The following is a 22,551-nucleotide window of genomic DNA, read 5'->3' as shown; positions in this document are numbered from 1 at the left end:
GAATCCCACCACTTCTCACCACCTCCAGTAATATCACCCTAGGCTCACCTTATCTCACCTGGAGGACTGCCATCGCCTCCTAACTATTCATTCCTCTCAACCAACTCTGCTGCCACAGGGATCTTTTGAAAACATAGGTCATAGCACTCCCAGTGACTTCCCGTCATACTAGAATAAAATTAAGACTCTTTACCATGGCTTTCAGAACACTAAATGCCTTACTCCCCGGTTACATCGTGCATCTCATTCCCTATCACTCTGCCCCTTGCAGGTCTCCACCAGCTGGGTGGGCTCCTTGCCGTCTTCGGACCTACCCTTGCTGTGCTGGCTGGGGATGCGCTTTCCGCAGATAGTGAGGCTCCTGCCCTCATTTCATTCAGGTCTCTACTCAAATGTTATCTCACAGATTCTAAAATACTGACCTCTTTTTCATCATTCCGTATCCCTTACCTTGCTTTTTCTCTTCAGAGCACTTATTATCTGACATCATATATATGATATTTCACATTATATATTTTATATATATATTTAAATTTGTTTCTTGTCTCTTTCCCCCATTAAATGTAAGCTCCATGTGGGGCAGAAACCTTATTTTTACCCCATTATAACCCCAGTACCTACCACACGTAACAGTTGCTCATTAAATATGTGCTGACTCCAATCAACACAGTGTACACCTTAGACACACTCGATGTTAGACTTCAATTATACTGAAATTAAAAGAATATGTTTACTGACTAAATCAATATTCTCTCCCAAAGCATCAAATATTCAAATTGTTACCACCACCATTTGGGGGACTAAACTGTAATCATTATTAATTCTTCTACCTCCTTTAGCTTTTACTTCAAGTATCATTACCAAATATGTTCAGTTCACCCTAACTGGTGCCTCTACTTCTGGTTCTTCCACCCACCAAAACTTTCCCATATATTTCTACTCATCTTCTCAAAATATTGCTCTGATCATTAAAGGTTTCTCAGCATGGGAGTGTCAAAAAAAATCCCCAAATCATTTTTGATAAAATTTAAATTCTTTAACCTGGCACTCAAGATTCTTCACTCTGGCTAACTCTCTTTGCTCTCTCAACCTCCACAGAACAAAACTGTTTTTACTTACTGCTCTTGTTTTTATCTTTGTGTCAATGCTCCTTTTTCTCCTACCTCTAGATCCCTAATCAAACCCTTCCGTTCCTTCAAGGGCCAGCCGGAAAACCTCTGGAAGCCCCTTCTTTGCTACCACACTTCCTCAGGCATCTCATCCAGCAGTCACTCTCCATGTAACTTGTTGCCAGTTGCCTGCATGGTGTTCTGTGACAGCACGTGCCAAGGAGTCATCAATCAGACCCTGTATCTCCCACTACAACCCTGAATGTACCTTTTGCTCCTACTAAGCCATAGTACACACTTTCTATTGCCTGAAAGCATCTTTTCTCCACCCGTTTTCCACTGCAGTGTTATTCATAGCCCCTGTCTATGAGCTCTACTCCAACCTCTTCAATCAGGACTCATCTCTTTCTCCGACATTTCCCTCACCACGGCCCTATCACCTATGGCAGATTTACTTACGTATCTTATCTCCTCTACCACTCAAGAGAAATCAAGAGTTCCGAGATGGATACCACTAATACATTAACCCCATAGTTTTTATTCTTTAAAGTATATTAGTCCTTTTGAGCAATAAACCCTTGATGATTTTCAGTGACTGCATGCATAAACTCCCCTTTTTAAAATTCTGAATTTAGACCAAGCTGGTTTGAAGAGATTTTTTATATATTGTATGTGTCACTTAATTATTCAATATTTCCAAAGTTCTAAAACTCCTTATTAAATAAGGCCCAAGAGTGGCTGGTTTTAGAATATAATCAGTTCACTGAGAGTATAATAATACTTTATTCACAAGCATGTTTCAGCTCAGAGAGAGAAACACAAAATGAGGAAAAAAAAAATCAGAAAACTGTAATGTACAAAAGCTCTGTGATTTATCAGGGGAAAAAAATACTAGCTTGCCTTAAAAAAAAAAAAATTATTAGGGGGTAACATGGAAGCTTAGAATTCTTCCCATGAAAACAAGCTAGCTGCAGGGCTGAATTTAGTCCAAGTCATAGATCAAGACAAGAAGGAGCTTGATCACAAAATGAGTGCCATTCACTTCTAGACAGAAAAACACTAGGGGGGCGCACAAGCACTGGCAGCACTTAAAATTAAAACCACATTTACTCCAGCAAATAGCCACCTGTATTTTTAAGGTTTGCATAAATCATGAAATGAGCTATGAGTAGAATGCCAAGAAAGAAAATGGAACAGTTTAACAGTTTTGAGACAGCAGATGGAGGGTTATTTCATTTAGGGACAGTCTACTTCCTGGTCTTGTTAAAAGAGTTCCACAAGTATTCCCAGCTAAATTGGCACACCCTCTGGAATGATGAGCATCGTAAACCAAACTGAAGGATGAGGACACCCTCTGAGATGATTCGTGCAACTCCACAAATTTCTCAGTGAATAGATTAACCTGAAATAATCTAGTTTGACATAAGGATGTGGGTGTGCTAACCATTGATCAAGGCTCAATCCCCTAACTCCCCAATGGATACTTGGGTTATGTTACTTTTAAAATACATGTCAAGAAGGCCAGTGTAGAAAACAGTGAGTCAACAGTAACTGTCGAGATAGATTCATCTGCTGTGATGAATCACTCCTCGGTATAAAGCAGTGGAACATAACATAGTTCCACAGTAGCCCATATAAATGAAGGGCTCTGATGTTTAATGTATGTTTCTCCATAGTAAAGAGAAACTTCACTTGGGCAGGTAGCCACTAAAAATTTATAAATTAAATGTTAACCAGCTTTCCCTTTATGCTGCACATTTTCCAGTACTACTACATTTTCCCTATCAAATCTCTGTGTCAGAACCTGCCAGAACCAGACAACCTGATCTTAGTTTATTTATACAAAGTCATGACAACAGTAGGACAAAAATGTTACAGTTCACATGAGTTCATTTCACACTAGCATACTTGGCATATCGAAATTGTACTTTTTTCTCCAAAACAGCTAGAAGCAGTTGGAGAGTCTATCAATTTTACAATTCTAAAATAAGACATTCCTAACTCTCCAATCGTATCATTCTATTCATTTTAAGCCTGTTTAAAAGTTGAACTGTGTGACTTTTGTCTCCTTCTCCCAAATGCCTTAATTCTGTACAAGTAGCAATTAGAATTACATAATATCATTTTACATTTATATAGTGAACAACCTTGAAAAATACAACATTTTAAAAAGTTGTAATTGTTTTTGAACATTTCTGATAGGCTGGTTGTAAAATAAAATTATAGGTATATTTTATTTATTACTACCACTGAGGTTAAGGGCCTTGGCGCAAGGTCATATAGCATATGAATTAGTAATGTAGCTGGGCTACATTCTCAATTCTGTACAACTAGACCATGATGATGTGAGTCCTTAATAGACCTCAGACTGTTATCCAAAGGACAGAAGAAAAAGGATGAAATGGCAATTTAGCTCTAATCCATAAAGGTCCTTTGCTAAATATCAAAAGGAAGGAGGGGAGGCTGGGAAGGAAAGGTCGGAGAAGAGAGACAAAGAGGGAAGAAGGAAGGGAGGATTGATTCATTAGCTTTACTCCAAGTATTCTATTTCCAACTCTGTTACCAATTGCAACACTGTGGCTACCCTTGTTTTTCCTCATTAGTTTCTGTCTTCATACAAAGACTAATAATGCAGCCTTTTTGGAACGGCTTTAATGAAAAAAAAAAAAAGGCAGGTAACTGAAAAACCGTCCTTCCCTTCGTACCACTTCTAGTTTGACGTAAACCACTCTCTCATTTCCAGCTCACTACAGTATCTGTTGCCATGGGACAGATACTCTTCATCTGTTAAATAAACCATCATCACTCCAGATCCAGTTTTGTTTTAAAAGCTTCACGCCAACTTGGCCTTTTTGAGCCTTTAAATGAAAATAAGTTTTCAGCCTTCTTTCATAAATATTTTTCTTAAGGTCAGATTAAGAAATACAAAACTATTATAGTATAGTGAAAGAAAAATTTTAAGTTGTCATCAAATGTAAATTAATCTCTTACCAACAAGGGTAGAAATATAAACCTGCACAATGCGTATGTGAGCAAAGATACTTCCTCTTTTCCTTATTTAATACTCATATAAATATCATATGGACATGTAAAAACAAAATTATAGTACTTTTGTGATTAAAAAGTAGAAGGTGAGTATGAGGCTACATGCTCCTAAGCTTTTCCATTGACTTATTCAGACACAATTATTAATCTGCTATATATAGACAAAATTAATCCAAACTGACATGATCAGAGGATTAGAGAAAATCCTTTAAAGGAATAACAGTCCAGAAATTTCATGACATTTCCAAATTTTTAATGCAGGTGTTCATATAATAATTTTAATAGAGAGGAATAAATTGAATAGTAAATTTTACTCTAAAGAGGAGCATAGAAATTTCACTTACAAAATATAACCTCAAAATGGCAGCTCCAAACACTGCATTCTGCTTGATTAAAGAATAAACTCTCCTAAGCATACCATTTTCAAAATTTCTCAGTGAATAGATTAACCTGAAACAATTTTACTTATTCTTAAATTAAGAAGTCATGATTATATCAAAGAAATCTGACAACCCATAAAGACAAACATTCAGATTATATATTCTTTAGAAAAAAATAGCTAATATGAAGCACCTACTCTCTCTGGACTAAGTGCTTTAAGTATTACTATCTGTTATTATTCAAAGGACAAGAAACTGAAGGCTAATGAATTTAAATTAACTTGAGCAAAGTAATAATGCTGGTAAGTGACAGAGGGAGAGCTCATGCTCAGTATGACTGATGCTCGGGTCAGCGCTCTCGACCACTACGCAGTATCTATTGGGCCAAGAGATTTCCTAACAAAACCTGAGATGAGATTTCTGCACCAATACAATACCAAGACTAAAATCAGAAGACAGCAACTAAGAAACAGTTCCTAGGGAAATCAGAAATACTAATTTTCTATTGAGGTGCTAGCCAAAGGTATTTTGTTTTTAATTGAAAAGAAAATAGACGAACAAAACAAATCATTCAACTTGGCATATCAATGCCACAAAAGGAAAAAAGTTAAAGATATCTTCAGTCTCTGCATTTAAGTCTTTAAAAGTGAAATATGAGTTTTGGGTCAATGTCAAGAGAGCAAATATGATTGCTACACCATTAGCAGCAAATAAACAACTTATCTCAGTGGCTCATGTTATTCCGGTAAATGCCAGTGAATGGCCTAAAAAAATACCAGTGGGCCCATTAGCAACCCTCCTTTTAGATCCAAGCATAAAAGTAGCTAACATCGTATCTTTGTGTGGCATGACAAACAGCATTTCTACTTAAGAAGTCAGCAACAAATAGGAGGAAAATCGAAATAAGCAAGGGCAAAGGCAGCTATTTCCCTGAAGAACAGAAGTGCATTTTCCATGTGGCAAACCTAAGAGTATTTATATGGCACGGACAACTATCAAAGTTTCATACTCACTATCTTCCCGGCTCTCTTTCTCCCTTATACAAATATTTGTAAAACTCCATGAAGATTAGCTAACATTAGTGTGTTCAGATAGAGGGCAAGGTGCCACACTTCTGGCATGATAAAGTGTCATGTTCATTTATAATTATTATTAACTAAAAAAACAAGTAGGTAAAACCCCAAAGAGTCAAAGAAACTAAAAGCAAAGAATAAGACAGAAAGAGAAGAAAACAGTCACCAAATGCTTGTACATAATACTTTAAAACAAACAAACAAACAAACAAACAAACAAACAAAACAGGGTCAGGGCAAATAGAATCAAAAGATTCTCACACTGTCTGGTAGAAATTAAAAATAAATATACACAAGGTCCCTGAAAAGAGATGGGGTTCTCTTTCTGCCAAGAAACAAAACAAAGACTTGGCAGCAGTAGAGACAGAATTGTGTCTTCAGTTTAAAGGACCGATCTCTCCTTTGCATGCCCTAAATGTTGCTACAACAAAGCAAGGCACAGGGACATGAATATTCTGTAGTTATTCCAACCACAGTACATTCTTACTGACTGCTTTGATTTTAGAAAGAAATCTCTCATCTCCAGAGAGCCATACTTAATTCTCTACATTCTTTAATGTTTATTTTACAGTTCTACTGTGGGAAGTCTGACATGCCGACTTTACAGACAACACACAGAACAGGCACAATGACTGTCTATTTTTCTAGTGCTGTACACTTTTCAAAGCACTTTCATTGACATTGTAATATCATCAAATTATGCTAACAGGTTCCTCCAGCACATAACACAAGAAGCTGCTGGAGAATAGGATATTTTAAAGACCCTTAAAAATAATGCAATGTTTAACACTGTATAAGATATATATATATATATATATATATATATATATATATATATAGGCCAAAAAAAAAAAAAAATCACTCCAGCACCATTCTCAGGGCCTTATCATGAGACTGCTTAGCATGTATCTGTATTTTAACATTTATAATTCTTATCAGCAATATTTTATGTGAAGCAAGGCGGTTGGGCATGGCAAAATCATACACAGAACTCAGCTATTAGTGTAATCTATATTAGTTGAAAATTCTTTAAGTAGAATCAAATTCTAAAAGAAAAAAGCCTAAATGTAGGTCTTCTATGTAGGGAGGGTCTAAAGTAGATTCCAAAGCCTACCGTTAAAATCACTATCTGGTAAATGCTCTAAAATCCCTTGCCTGATCTTCTGCAGCTTCTGAACCTAAATTTGGAATGCAGCAATAGGATAATAGGGGGAGGGAGGCGGGTGGCAACAGAGCAGATTAGCATCACAGCAAATCCAGGGTTACCAACCTCAATACTATTCTGACAATGTTGCCATATTTTCTTCAGCTCTGCCCCACTCTTCAAGAATCAACATTTCCTATCTTCTTTATGCCCGGAAACCGCACAGCCTCCCTCCAACTCCACAACTCATTCTCAGCAGAAAGCCTGCTTTCATACTCTTCACGAAAATGGAAGCCAATGGGCAGAAACTTCAACTTCTCCCTACCATCTCTGCAAACCTACCTGCCTGCCTCTCAATGTCCTCTTTTATTGGAAGAGATGCTTTTCCTCCCACCAAACCTAATCCTCCACTTGTGCTGAGAGCTCCATTTCTTTCCAGAGACATCACTTTATTGGCCATTTCTGCTCTCCTGTATCTACCTCAAGTTCTCCTTCTTTACTGGGTCTTTTCTATCAGCAGCCAAACCTGCTCTACTCCAATAGTTCTCCGACCTTTAAATCTCAAAGCCAAGAAAATTTTCTTAACTGTGGGGAGAAGGTTACCAATATGGGCTGCTGATTTTTTATTTTCTGAGCACATACAATAAAAACAACCCTACCATCTACTGATATCATTTACTAAGTAAAAGGGCATTTTAACACCAAAAGAAAATTAGGAAAGATGTCTGCTTTGGTACAGTTGACTGTTCCAAATTTCTTACAATACTCTTTCCTTGACTTCTACTATGTTATGCTGGATTTTCTCCTAATGGGACATTTTTCCCTAGTGGGAGACTTGTGTACTGTTCTTTTAAAATGGGAGTTCCTTAAGGTTCCTTCGCATTCTGCACTGTCTTCCGGAGCAATCTCACACAGCTTGAGTTTCAAATCTACTCTCTTCATGCTAACAACTCACATAATTATATCTCCAACTCAGACCACTCTCCTAAGTTTTAAGCCTACATGTGATACTCAGCATCACTACTTGGGTATCTCACAAATATAAATACGTCAAATGGAAGTTAGTTTTCTCACACTGCCAATTGCCTACCTATGATCTATTCCCTACCCCATCCATGCTAAGAGAATCTCTATTAGTTAGGGATAGCAATGTGCCAACTAAAAATTCTTCCCTAGATTCCCTTGTAGCTAGTCTGGTCAGTAAGTGTCAGATGGGTTTCTGGGAACTTATCTGATTTAGGTATCCCTCTTTCTTTTCTTCTTCCACTTTGACCATACAAGTGAGGCTAAAGGTGGAACAGTTATCTTGCAACTAAAAGGTGACAGGCAGGAAATCTAAAGCCAACACACTAAGGTTGGTTGGAGTATATCTTACAGATGGCACACATCCCGGGTTTTCTACCCCCAGACTTGTTATGTTAGAAAAACAACCCCATTCATTTAAACCCCTACTAATCACACTCTTGATATCTAGCCAAACAGACCTTTAATTGTTACAATAACCAAAATTCATTTCTCCCTGTACTCTCAAGGTTGGCTTCTCCAGTGTTCTCCATCTTAGTAACGCAGCGCCATCTGCCCTATCACTTATACTAAAACCTAGTTGTCCACTTGACATCTCATTCTTTTCATCCACCAGATACTATCACCAAGTGCTGCCAACCTTCATCTGTTAAACACATCTCATATCCGTGTACCTTCTCACATCTATTTCCCCATTCTATCACATCTCATCTCAGGCCCAGAACTTCAACTAGTTCTGGGTTCAGTTCAATGCAGTATTCCCCCTGCATTCATTCCTGTCCTTCCCAGAGGTTAAGTTTTAGTGAAGACTGGTGTGCATGTTCTTATACTTTAACTACCTTGTACATTTATCTCATAAAGTCTTTTGTATAGGTGTATAAAAAGTGTCATTTGGTATATGCCATTTCACCTCCTTAATAAGTTAAAATGTCCTAGATCTACATGTATCAGTATGAACAAATCACTTATCACCATTTTAACTATTTTATTAATTATTCATTCAATATCTGCATCCTCTTCTAGACTGCAAACAAGCAAGGGTTTGATCATACTCATTAACTATCACATATCCTAAGTACTCTGTAGTATCTAGCATGTATCATGCAAGAGACAAATATTGGTTGAATGAAGAAGCAATTAGTGAACGAACAATAGGATAATGCTAAAGCTAATTTATATAAAATCTGAACTACTCCATCAAATTAAATTGGCTAAATATCTTAAACTGTGTGCTGCTTAAACAAAAACTAGTGAAATACTGAGATATAACTGGTTCTTAATAGGAAAAAAGGAAAAAAAAATTTGAAAAGTTACACATTTGCATTTATATAGCTGGATCTAATCTTAGACATTGGTAGAGGATCTATGTGTAATGCCAGAAATGAAGAGGAAAATACTCACACAAGAGGAAAACAAAATTCTTGGTATATAGAATAAATGAAAAGTTGTTTGATAACTATGTAAACAGGGACAAATAATACTGAATTGGAGACCTAAAAACCAAGAAATCAGAAGAGTCCTGGCCACTTTCTTAGAGCCACTTTAGTGGAAAAGCAACTCCATAAAAAGAATGAACTATTTGACCACTCTTATACCCTACTACATTATTATAAAAGCAATACTGGAAGAACAATTTAATTGGAAAATGGGTACATTTACCACCAGCTTCCCTAAGGGCATTGAGATAGGTAGAAGTTATTTTTTAGATATAATTTAATAGCAGAATTGTGTTTCTTCACAGTCCAGTACACATGGCATGTTTTTGTGATTTTGTTTATCTAACATTATCATTAAAACACATATACAAGAACTATAAATGACTATAGATGAGAATACAAATTTGTTTTTTTATCACTGAATCATTCTAGTTTGTGTACAAAAATAAATTTTATTCTAAAAATAAGTGCAGATGTGAACAATGAATTCATTTTTGGATATTAAGGTTTCAGATCATAGAACTCTTATATATAAGATTAATGAAAACCCCTACAATTGAGCTCTATGAAGTTTTATGGAGTCAGGGTTTATAAAGGTTTTAAAAAATTGAGGTTAGCTGACAGACATTTAAAGGAGACCCACAAAAAGATTTAAAATGATTTAAAAATGAATCTTCTAAGTTTTAAGGAGTTAAAATGAACATCAGCTCTTAATGCTAATATACTAATTTATATTTAATGCTGTAGGAATATACAATAAGGAAACTTTTTAAGTAATGAAAAACATAAGAAAGCTAAGCTAAAAAATTATTTCAGTGTAATAGTTGGGGCTGACTTGTTATCTACTATGGTCAATTATATTGGAATTAACTTTCCCACTTAGATAAACATTTTGGAACATAAATGTGCTGTCTGCTGAAAGTCCCCCAATAATTTCCCATCACATTTAATTTTAGTACAAGTATCTCTGGAGATAGGAACCTCTTTTCTATGAGTGAAATAAATACATGCACATTTGAAAATCAATTATAGGATACTGGTGACATGTGATGGAGACACTGCCTGCATTATATATGTTATAGTGAAAACTGAAATTATCACAAGATAACCTTGTTCAATATGAAATTTCCCTTTTTGTTCTGTCAAGGCACTCTGAAATTGTTACTGTCCTTAAATTTTCATGGAATATCCCAGTTTTATTAACAAGGAGACATAAGTTGCTCCACTTACATTTTGCAATGGGAAATAATATAGTCCATGGTCAAAACAATGGGCTCTGGAACCAAAACTGCCTGGGTGCAAATCCTGGTTCTATAGATCTAAGAGTTCTGTGACTTTAGGGAACTTACAAGATCTATATAAATCTATAGAGGTAATAATAGTACCTACTTTACAGACTTTAGAAGGATTAAAAAAATCTCAAAACATTGCACTGGTCACCGTAAGTGCTAAAAGTCATGCTATTCAAATTTTGATGTTACCAGGTTTCTGCTGATGGTGCACTGGGCAGGCACTGTTGCTAGAGTTGACTGAAATTACTGACACTGAAAGCAAAATAGGAAGTCTACAGAAAACTGCAAGATCCCCAGGTTAGCAAACTGGACTGCCTGAGCAAACTGAGATTACCTAAAATTTGGCCCACACCTTTGAGTACTGCTCACTGTATATTCAGTTCTAGTCTGCACACTGCTAAGCTTCTTGTGATCAGGGACTGGGAAAGGAACTCTAGGCTTCCAAGATCTTTGGGTACAGGCAGCAGGCATAAATGAGACATTCTTTTTAAAATCACTGCCAGTTTTAGGTACAAACGGTAACTTCAAACCTGTGATTAAGACTGTTTACAGATTAACCATTACCTATGTCAGAATGAATGAGAATGGTACATCTTCCTGAAGCCAATTTTACTCCAATTCTGGAGAAAAGGTTAGTCACAGAACTTGTAGTAAATACTATGTTTTAAAAAATATTAAAACAGGTAAAAAAGAATAAAATTTATGTAAATTTTTAAGGTAGAAAACAAGACTCAGAAGTTCATGCCAAAAAAAAAAAAAAAGTTCATGCCTTATATCACATTAGGTTACCTACCCAGATCCTATGCTCAACTTCCCAGCATTCACTGATCCTATTTAAGTCCAGAAAGCACTAGGTAAACCACAAGTTTCAACCTATTGAGAACTTCTGCGGAAGATCCTAAATCCTTAACTAAAACAAAATTCTAAAATTCACAATAGCACTGAATGGGGATTTTTGCAAAGCAAAAACTATAAAACTGAGTGCTAACATAGCAACAGCCCTCTATCCAGAGTCCCCAAATATGAGGTAAATGCACTAAATGAGACCATTACATGACAAAGCCCAACAATTAAGGGATATCAAATCAAGAGCAGCGCAGATTCTGTGGCAGACATATATGGTGGATGTAAAATAAAAGTGCACACAGAGACAAAATAAAAATTAAAGCTTCTCAAGTTTTTATTACTTGGCTAAAAACACAGCAGATTAGTTTTCTTTTTCCTTTGTTTCTCCTTCAGGTGAAAAAAAAATCATACGTACTCTAAGTTTTGTTGTAATACCATGTTTTAGTTGAAACACTTCACAAACACATAAGGAGAAAGTTAAGCTCTACTTCCCCACCTCCTTAAAACCATTCTCTAAAGTTTCTCTTTCAGGTAAAAAGAAGAGACATTAAGGCAGGAATATTTTATTGGTATGATTTAAAAGGATTAATAGTATTAGTCACCGTAGAATTTTAACAAAATCACTTGTTCTATAATTTCATCAAATGTTAATAAAGTTTCATTGTGCAAAAAATGTAACATTCACTTCAATCCAAAGTAGAAACAATATTATTTAGTTGATTTCTTTATTTATATTGTAAATCTTGTGCAGAGACCTGGACCCACAGATTTTGTATTCAAACTTGAAAGTAAAATAATAAATTATCAACCATAAACTTTATTATAATGAAAAAAAGCATGAATTTTAACACTCATGTTTTTAACTTTTTAAAGAAAATAACTCTTGAATGGCAAATGTCAACAATATTAAAAGATTTGGAAATGAACATATCAGCAATATGAAGGCTTGAAAATGAAAACCCATTTTATGAGTAACTTTGATATTTTTATGTTACCTCATTTTCAGCCAAAAATGAGTTATGAGAGGAAAAAGTTTAAAAAGAAAGAATACTTGAAATTAATTTATTTTGAATTTTTCAATTAGGATCTTTGTGAGTGACTGTGAGAAAGAAAGAACAAAACAACAAAACGTGGATGGAGTCCAATGAATAATTTATACCATGGTTTTATACAACATAATTAATCTCATTTAATGGAATTAAATGAATCCCCTCGAAGGATAATTGTAATTGCCTCTTAGTGATGATTTGTGAAAGGCACATACAAAATAATGAAAACTAGTAATTAGAAAAGTTTAACAAGAAGCTAAAGATCATAATTTCAATTTGAATTTTACAATGGAATGGTCCAAATATGAACAGTTAACTAGTATAACTGATGGGAGTACTTCAAGACCATTCTAATTTTAGTAAGTATAACGTGAAAACAAGCGGAGTTTATACTGATTAAGAGCCAGTCTCCTAAAAGGTGAGGTTCTCATCTATATAAACTTGTGGAGAAAAGAGCTACCCATCAGGCAAGTTTAAATTTTGAAAAGAAACCCATACTTTTTTTAAGAATAACATGATTTTAGGTTGTAACATTTCTAAGTCAACAAAGGCTTTTAAAAAGTAATGCTTTTCAAGAACAGCAATATAAATTTCCTTCATAAATAAAAAATAAAAATCCCAGAGCTATTAAATGGAGATTGGTGCTAAGGACAGTATACATGATAGAATAATATACTGACAAATGAGGTGCCTTGTTCTCAAGCCACCCAGAGATCCAAAAATGTAAAATAAAAACAAAGGAAATAAACTAGATATTTTGCATAGTATGTGCTGGGAAAAGCTAACTTGCAAAGAAAAAGAATTTTTCTTCTAGAAAACATTTATTTAGAACTCCAATAACCTTTTGCTAATTTAAACTTTTTACTTATATATTTAACCTAACCCCAAGGGAACTTATTTTAAAAAGCAAATGGTTCAACATTTATTTTTAGAGTCACATTTTTGCTACATTTACTTTCTTTCAAAGGTTCCAGGGTAATGTTTTATTTTTAGAACTACTGTATAATTGTAACATTCACTTCTAACTTTACTAGTCTTTATAAACTGTGGCATAAGACTGTTTACTAGAAAAATACAATTAAGTAGTTATAATATAAACACTGATGGGACAATCAGTTTGCCAAATAACTTAAAGTCATATTAACTATTGTCAATTATGCTTTTCATTACAAATAACCAATAAACAAAAGGCTGTCATAACAAAACACAAAACAGACCAACTCCATCAAAACAGAGAAAAAAATATTGTACATATGTTAACTGAGAAAGCAAGGTGCTAAGAAACCTGGAAAAGGGGGTTGGTTGAAGTGGGAGTTTGCACCAGATAAACTTTAAGATTACTTTCAAGTGCAATTATAGGATTCTTATCTATTTTATTTTTTTAGAGAGAGAGAGAGCATTTGTGCATGCAACTGGGGGAGGGAGAGAGAATCTTGGGCAGGCTCTACGCCCAGTGCAGAGCCCAACTTGGGGCTCAATCTCACAACCCTGAGATCATGACCTCAGCTGAAATCAAGAGCCAGATGCGTAACTGACTGAGCCCCCTGGCGCCCCTCAATTATGAAATTCTAATAAATTACAAGATTATGGTAAATGAAAGAACATCAAAGAACTAGAAAGTTTGAACTACGTTTTAAAAATAAAATAAATGCTTCAGCTGTTTATAGAATATGAACTAAAACATAACTCAGGGCTTCAAGTGGAATTACTGGACAGAGGAGATTTTTATTATATAAACAAAAATCACCAGTCATGTTAATATGGAAACAAATCTAAAACTATTTCAGGTAAGAACTTTTCCTTTTAAAAGCTAAGCCTTCCAGATAGATAATTTCAATCATCTGAGGTATTAGCATTGGAAGTATTTCAGCAAGGTAAATAACTTAATGAAAAAAATCATTATTTTTAATAATACTATGTCCAGAAAAATCAAATCCTCAGATATTAAAATTTGGCTTAAAAATAGATATACCAAGTTGTTCTTTATCACTGAGATTTAATTAAGTATTTCTGAGTTAGTAAATGAGATTTAGAGTTGAAAGTCTAATAATGGTGTTATGAGATCAATTGCCAAAATCTGTCACTTGATTACTCTTTCTTGTGAGCCTCCATACTGAACTGTATGGAGTTCATCACAGCATTTGGCACCAAGAATCATAATTTGTTCTTTCCTGTTTTTTTTAATCCCATACATAACAGTTCTCCGTAACAAGTAATTTATGCAAAAAAATACCACAGATACCACCAAAAAAACCAACACACGCAAGTGCTAATTTATGTCATTCATTTTAGTTAAAGGTTAATGTAATTCATTAGAAAGCCATTATAAAAGTTTAATCAACACAGGCTTTACACATTTTGCATATCTTAAAAATCTCTACAGCTACAGATTCTAAAAATCACTATAGTGGATCTACAATATACAAAATAAATGGTAAAGTCAACCTTAAAATTAATGACCTTTCATATTTCAAAATATAAATAAAAAAGAACATTTTAAAACTATAGTATAATATAATCACTTCATTAAATACAAAGATTTATGCTCAGTCTCCTTAACATCATCTATTTAAAAAGTAAGTACCTTTTCTATTACTATTTAAAAAATTAAGGACTCCTTAACATCAAGTTTTGCCAGCTCTGTTTTATGTTGGATAGATTTTGCTCTAGATGCCTTTATAGCAGTTTTAAAAACTCAACTAAAACAGACTAAGTGTAACTCTAAATTTCTTCAAGTCTGTATGGAATTCACTTTGATAAACTACTTGAGCAGGGGAAGAGAGAAGGAGAAAAGAACCTCTCCCAGTCCAATTAAATTCCTTCTATTTCTATGCAGTGTAAGAAACAAATGTTTTAAACTATGTTACAACTTGAAATAAAAGTGGTTGAACTTAATTTATTTGAATATATTTTCTTTTTTTTTTTTTTTTTAAAGATTTTATTTATTTGACAGAGAGAGACACAGCAAGAGAGGGAACACAAGCAGGGGGAGAGGGAGAGGAAGAAGCAGGCTTCCCGAGGAGCAGGGAGCCTGATATGCAGGGCTTGATCCCAGGACCCTGGGACCATGACCTGAGCCGAAGGCAGATGCTTAACAACTGAGCCACCCAGGCGCCCCTTGAATATATTTTCCTGTTTAATTTTGCCTTTGAACTCCATGACAGAGAATGGACTAAGGTGAAGTCTATCCTGAAAAAATCTAAGTGAAAATCTGAAGGATGGGCCATGATACTTCATAACAGCTGTATTCTCCAACATCCGGTTTTGGTTTTATTACACAGTGTAAATATTACATTTAATATAAAATAGTAAAGGAATGGAAGAGAAATCATGTTATTTTGAAAAAATTGCATTCTAGCATTTTCAAGATTGGTTAGGAGAAACACCCAAATTTTCACAAATGAAAAGTAAAGCACATTCTTAAAATAAAAATTGTGCACAATTTTTGGAATAAAACTATTCCATAAGCTGTTCAAAATGAGAAGTACATTATTTTTTTTAAGTGAATATAATCCTTCCATATAATAATTTTGGAAACTGCCATAAAGTCAACTTTCCACATGAAATTTGATGTTCTTGCTTTCCCTTTTATGGAGTTCCCCAATACTGTTACTCCTACTCTGACAGTGCAGGTAGTGAAAGGGCACAGAAAAAGAAAGCACAATCTTTAGAGTTAAAATGAACAAGTAAAATACCTTATATTTTATAAATCCTGGGGCAGCAAAAATGTTAAGAGTTATTCTATGATAAAACTTGGAATAGGAATAAAGCAAAGAACCATTTACACATAACATACTATGTGGAAAGGACTGCTGCTGATTTTCAGAAGATGGATGGATGGATGGATGGGTGAATGGATAGATGGACAGATAAACAGACACAGATAGATATACTCACAAACACATACATATAAACATGCACACATTATATATAAATTATCAGGATACAGACTGGCATATCAGTATGTATCAGTGTTTCTTTCCACATACATACATACATGCCTATAAAACTCTACACTGTCAGACCAAGACCACCAAGTTCTTTGAGTCACCTCTCTCTGACCTTTAAATGGATTAAAACAACAACAAAAAAATTCCAAATGTATCTTTAAAAGTAAACAATCATAAACATTACATTTTGAATATATCATGACACTTGAACTCCATATTTACTAGTCCCCAAAGAACTTTATCAAAAATCCCACAAATACCAATTCTTATAAACAATGGTATTTCCCTTTCAAATAGTTCTAAAATTCTACAGTATATTTGGGACATCTTCTCTGGATACAAATTATAGATATGGTCAAACAGAATAAAGTACAGTTGACCTTAAACAATGTTGGGTGGAGGTAAGGGACACTGACCCCTATGTAGTTGAAAATCTGCACATAACTTTTGACTCTCCAAAAACTTAACTACTAATAGCCTACGCTGACCAGAAGCCTTACGAAGAACATAAACAGTTGATTAAAACACATTTTGTATGTTTTAGTAAGCTGGAGAAAAAAAATTTAGAAAATCATAAGGAAGATAAAATACATTACAGTACTGTACTACAAATTAAATTATATAAGTGGACCCATGCAGTTCAATCCTGTGTTGAGAGTCAACTGTACTGTATTTAACCAATAATGCACGAAGCCTCATTATAATTTGGACTATGCTGTGTAAATATACAGAAAGAAGTAAGTTCCTTCTGAAAACTAAATTCCTTAAAAAGTAGTTAAGATGAATTTCTGTATTATAGTTATTCCACTCTAATACAAATTCTACTGTGAATGACAATTCTAAAGTAGTATTATGATACTCTTCATCTGATTTAGCAATATGATTTTCCTAAACTAGACAACAGATAAAACAACAGTGACACAGTGAATAACATCAGTGATACTCTTCCTCAGAAAGCAGAAACAGCATATAGGGTAGACTTTTGGAAGGTAGACAAATGGAAAAACAACAAAAAAAAAAATTGGGAGAAAAGTCTTTATTCAAATACTTCTAGTACAACCAATAGGAAATGTCCTCTCCCTCAAAAAACCCCACTAACTCTATACTTTGCTTAAAGATAAAAAAAATCAAACAAAGCCCTTTTGAGTATTTCTAGTATCTCTTCACAACAGCCTCAGAATTAAAAATATAAAACATTTTAATAGTATCTTGATAAAGGAAATTTTTTGTTAAAATTCAACTACTTGTACTTAAAATGCTAGAGTTGCTTTCATCAAAAAAAAAAAACAATAAAATCAGCTTAAAATAAATTTATTGTACAATACAAAAAGTAGGCATACTGGAAAATAAAAGGTACATTATTAAATATACAAAGCAAATGAAAGAAAGCTAAGTAACACAAATGTTTTAATCCAAACACTAAGATAAAATGCACAACATTTATGCTAAAAATAAAGTATTTCAGGAAGGATATGCATTTCAAACGAAATGTTAATAATAAAAAAAAGGAAAAACAAATGTGCTAATTTCTAAATGCTTGAATATCAAGAATCAGTAATGGCATGAAACATTAAATCCACAATACTGGGTACTTTTCAAGAACTTTATTTGAAAAGGTATTAAAAATACTGAAGGAATCAATTTAAAGAATGTCCTTAAATCTGGCAAAGATTTTCCTTCTTTTTTTTTTTCTTAAGGTAAATGGGGGCCTATTCACAGTATCTTCCCTCTTCTTCCATTTGGATACCTTCCTACAAAAACTTCTGGATGCTCATCCTTAACAAGATTTTTAAAACACAGTTAGCTTAGATAATGCTACTTCACTGGTAAGTGTGCACTTACCAACATAAGTGCCATAAATTAACAACATAATTTTTAAATCTATACATATGGACACAATAGGAAACATTAAATTTTCATTTTATAAAGTAAAACCAATCTCCAAATGAAATAGTAAAACGTAACAATTTAGAGCATAGGGGAAAAAATAAAACTTTTTCCCCAGTCTATCAATTAAGACATTCCCCAAACTGTAAATGGCTTTGGTGGAACTCATAGTACAAATGATACTGTTTAAAGGTGTTGCAGAGGCGAGGACTTCAAAAAAACCACTCCCGTCAATGGCCAACCCAGAAGTATCCAGTGAGATATGCATTTATACATTAGAGAAATATTCAAGTAACCATAAAATCCTTTAAAACTTAACATGTAATTATTTAAATATTTAAGTTTAATACTTAAGTTAGCCCAAAAAGCTTCTGACCAATCAATACCTTTGGAAGGGAACTTCTTTTTCTATTATCATAGTTCCCAAGCTCCAGACATCATATGATCAGGTTTTCTGTATTTATTTTGCACCAGTATCTAAATTACTCAGTGAAACCTTTTTTACTACACTATTATTTATTTTCATAGACGTTATCTACCACATTTATGCCATGACACTAAAAAAAAACAAACTATCAAGTTCTCCTTCTAGACCCCAGACCTCATCACTGCCCCTCCAAAATCTACAAGTTTAAGAATGGATAAAACAAAAACCAAGAACACCTTGTAGGTATGGGAAACTGTGGGGAAAACCGAAGAGCTATTTGGAAGAAGGAAGAAGTGTGAATAGGTCCTACAGAATCTTACAATCACTTTGCCAAGACAGACTTTAAACATTTTAAATTATTCAAAACAGTCCTTCTCTTAAAAACAAGTTTTGATTCTCAATATTGCATTTTATAACCAAACAAAAGGATTCAGATCTAACATTTTAGTAGCATACTTACTACCATCAGACTGAATTCATTTCCTAAGTACTCCAAAAGAGTTCAAATAAAACAAACTTCATGAGATGTTATTATAATTTATCATAAAAGATTCATTAGCATTTGTGAAATTATTAGGATAATAAAAATATTAAAAGCTAAAACCCAAGACTTCACCATTCATACTTAAATATAACACAGAAAAAGTAACGTGGATACGAAAATAAAATTGTTTAGGTAAACATTTCACTTGAAGACACCCACTGTTGCTCCTTCTGAGTAACCATTATAGCTTTTTAACAGTGAAATGTCATTATCTTACTTCTGAAATTCTTTGGCTGGAATGTTTTAGTAACATAAGACACTCCTGTACATGACAATTTTGACAGAACATAGAGGAATTGCAAAATAAAAAAAGCAAAGACATGATTTATGTTTTAAAGTGTTTGATAAAATTTAAAATGAAGTTTTAAAAATTTAAAGCCAATCTATCACTAAAAATGGCATAAAATGTAAACTTAAGCTAATTTTATAATCTACTGCTATATTAAATAATTTGGGATTCATTAATTTTGCCTTTTTAGTTTTGTATTTAGCATAGAAATAACTTTCTACTGCCCCTACAGACATCATGTAAGTTTTAAAACTGGGAAAGAAAAAACAAAATGTAATGAAATTTATGAGTTCAATGTGTGGGTTTTAGAACCAAAAAATTAAATATTTGTTACTATTTTAAAATAAGGATTAAGTTAAAATTTTAATTATACCATCGAAAAATTGAAAGGAATTTTTCCTTTTTGCATCTTCAAAAATAAAGCAAATTTGCTTTACTTATTTATAAATACTTTTTTAAAGACCAACAAATCCACTTTTTAATCTCTTATCTTTATACAAAGATTAAAAGGAAAAAAAGCTTTATGGCTCCAGCACCCAAGGTTGAGAACACAAAAAACTCAAATAAATATTTATAGTATGCAAAAAAGCTAAAGATGTTCGAGAGGTTAAATGAAGAACATTCTGAAACTAGAACCCATTTCTTTAGCTTTTCTCTCCCAGACTTTCCATTCTATATACTACAGTTGTAGAGATGTCCTCATTTGACTCAGGTGACACTTTTTTCCATACTGTCTCTTTTAAAGCAAGTTCTTGTTGGAGACTTTCATAGTCCAATGGTCCAAAGGAATGCTAGTTGTTCAAGCAACATACATAATTTATTAGTGCACTTGAGTGAAGAAAGGTCCAAGCTATAAAACGGTATTTTTCAATGAATGTTATTAAAATCTGTTAACATTTTCACCCACCACCATTTGATGTTTTGTTCCATGTTACTCATGTTGACTCTCATGGAAGTTTCTATTCTGTTGGCTTTGTATAATTCTCATATTATTAGAAGTTACTTTGATTGGAACAATAGGAAAATTTTCTTACTATGCGTAAAAATAATTTCTACTTATATAAGTGCTTCATATTAGCTTCAAGTCTAATTAGTTATTTACTATAAACATCCAGATGGGATGTAAAAGAATTTAATTAAAACTCAAAGCAAGTCCTTGTTCCAGTGAATAACTATGAAGACAAAAAAATCCTGTTCCTGAAATTTAAGTCCTGACTCTTAAATATTAGCTCTAAAAAAGTATATATATGCAATAATATGAAGCCAAACACACTGATAAATAAATATTACTTTAAGAGTGTCAAGAATTCTATATTAAACACTTTTTAAAGTAAAGTATTTCATTGGTAGTGGCCACTAAAACTTACTATGAGGCTTTGAAAGGTCTTTCACTAATACTATAATCCCTTTCCCATTTATATATCCATCCACATCAAAATAAACTTCAAGACTATAACTGACAAATATTAAGAGTAAAAACAAGGCTTTCTTTTATAGCATGTAGCTAGCACTCTCCAATGTTGCTTTCTTGGAACAGAATCAATTCTTTTTTCTTTTTAACAGAATCAATTCTTAAAAATATTGCTTAAAATAGCAGGAAAATGGGTGGTAGGGAAACTCTGCTGCTAGGCTAACCAGTTTAAATTTAAATAAAACAGCAATATCTATATACTACCATGTCCAGGGTAAAAATGTCAACAACTTGTGTATACTCATTTGTGATTAGCAAATATATGAGGCCACTAACAATTAAACTAAGTTCTATTCAAACAGGTGAATCTCATTTTCTTTCTCTGAGAAAAATATTACATAATAATCTAAATAAGAATTTTGCTTACCCTTTGATCACCACCTTCTCTTCGAGGATCAAGTTTTTTTGCAAAGTGTCTCAGATTATCATAGTTATGGAAATTACAGAGGGAAACAAGATCCTGTAAATAAACAGAACAGGTGTAAGAAACTGGCTATTCACTGGCCATTGTTTTTTCATATTTTAACAAATCACACTAATATTGTCCAACTTAACTACTATCTCATGGAAAATACCACTGCATGCTAATAAAGCGGCATGATGCATCAAGAAGAGAACTGAAATGAGAATGAAAAGACATGGATAAAAATTTTGAGAACACTGCTTACGAGCATGACCCTAGGGCTCAACCATCAAATTGTTTAACTTTCATTTCCTATAAAATGGGTACTATAGTAACAAGCCATATGAAAGAACTATTCTATCGAATACCCATAAAGCAACACAAAAATATAAATCAATATTCTGGTTATAATCTATTATAATCTATAAGCAATCCAACGTCATCCTCTAGTTTTTGTAAAATATAAAAAATTGAAAAATAAATCAGAATTTTAACTGAGAAAGTTTGCAGAAAAATTATGGCACTCAATAGAGATTCCATGAAGTAGTAAATGTACATAAAACCAGAAGCTGAAATATTAGCAAACTTGGGTAACAACATAAAATACTGAACTAATCAACAGTAGTAACAATTTTATTTTGCAGTGCTTATGTCCTCAAAAAAGAGACTCTTCAAGGTAGTTTATGGATAAAGATATTCAAACATGCAGATTAAATGATGATACAATAAACTATAATAATCTTAATTTATGTTGGGCTTTAAATTTAAACCTTTCCAAGTTTAATAACTTTAGCTGAGCTTTCAGAAACTGAAAACTATTTAAAACCATGACAATTAAAACATCAGTTTCAAATGTAATTTTCTATGGGAATGAGTATATGGGAGCTGTCTGATAGAAGCAATTTAAAGCTCCTCTATGAGTACTTCCACGGCTAACCCAGTAACTGGCAGACAGGCAGGCAGAATGCCAACAATCAATAAACTACTGAAATGAGTAAAAAAAATAGAATCACTGGATGGTTCCACTTACATGATCATTATCATATAACATCCATTCATGATAAAAACCTTCAACAAAGTGGGTTTAGAGGGAACATACCTCAACACAATAAAGAGCCTTATATGAAAAACCCACAGCTAACACCATACTCAATAGGGAAAAAAACATGAGAGCTTTTCCCCT

At 33.5% G+C, this 22,551-nt stretch overlaps 1 protein-coding gene across 3 annotated transcripts in view; it reads right to left on the bottom strand.

Annotated features, from left to right (window-relative positions):
* The window catches only part of GLS (glutaminase), a 79,997-nt gene that overhangs the window by 7,563 nt on the left and 49,883 nt on the right, over window positions 1-22,551 (bottom strand). Inside the window, exons 14-15 of one of the 3 annotated variants that reach the window (XM_036065522.2) lie at window positions 21,333-21,425; window positions 17,643-20,285 (exon numbers count right to left, since the gene is read on the bottom strand). In XM_036065522.2, the coding sequence (XP_035921415.1) occupies window positions 20,139-20,285; window positions 21,333-21,425 (240 nt within the window). In that variant the 3' untranslated portion in view covers window positions 17,643-20,138. Of the gene's footprint in view, window positions 1-17,642; window positions 20,345-21,332; window positions 21,426-22,551 lie in introns of those variants that run through there. The other 2 variants (XM_036065529.2, XM_036065517.2) reach the window with 2 other exon arrangements.

Source organism: Halichoerus grypus, chromosome 4 (genome assembly GCF_964656455.1).
Source record: "Halichoerus grypus chromosome 4, mHalGry1.hap1.1, whole genome shotgun sequence".
Classification (NCBI taxonomy): Eukaryota; Metazoa; Chordata; class Mammalia; order Carnivora; family Phocidae; genus Halichoerus; species Halichoerus grypus.
The sequence above is the reverse complement of the archived record's forward strand: the minus strand, read 5'-3'. Positions and strand labels throughout refer to the sequence as shown.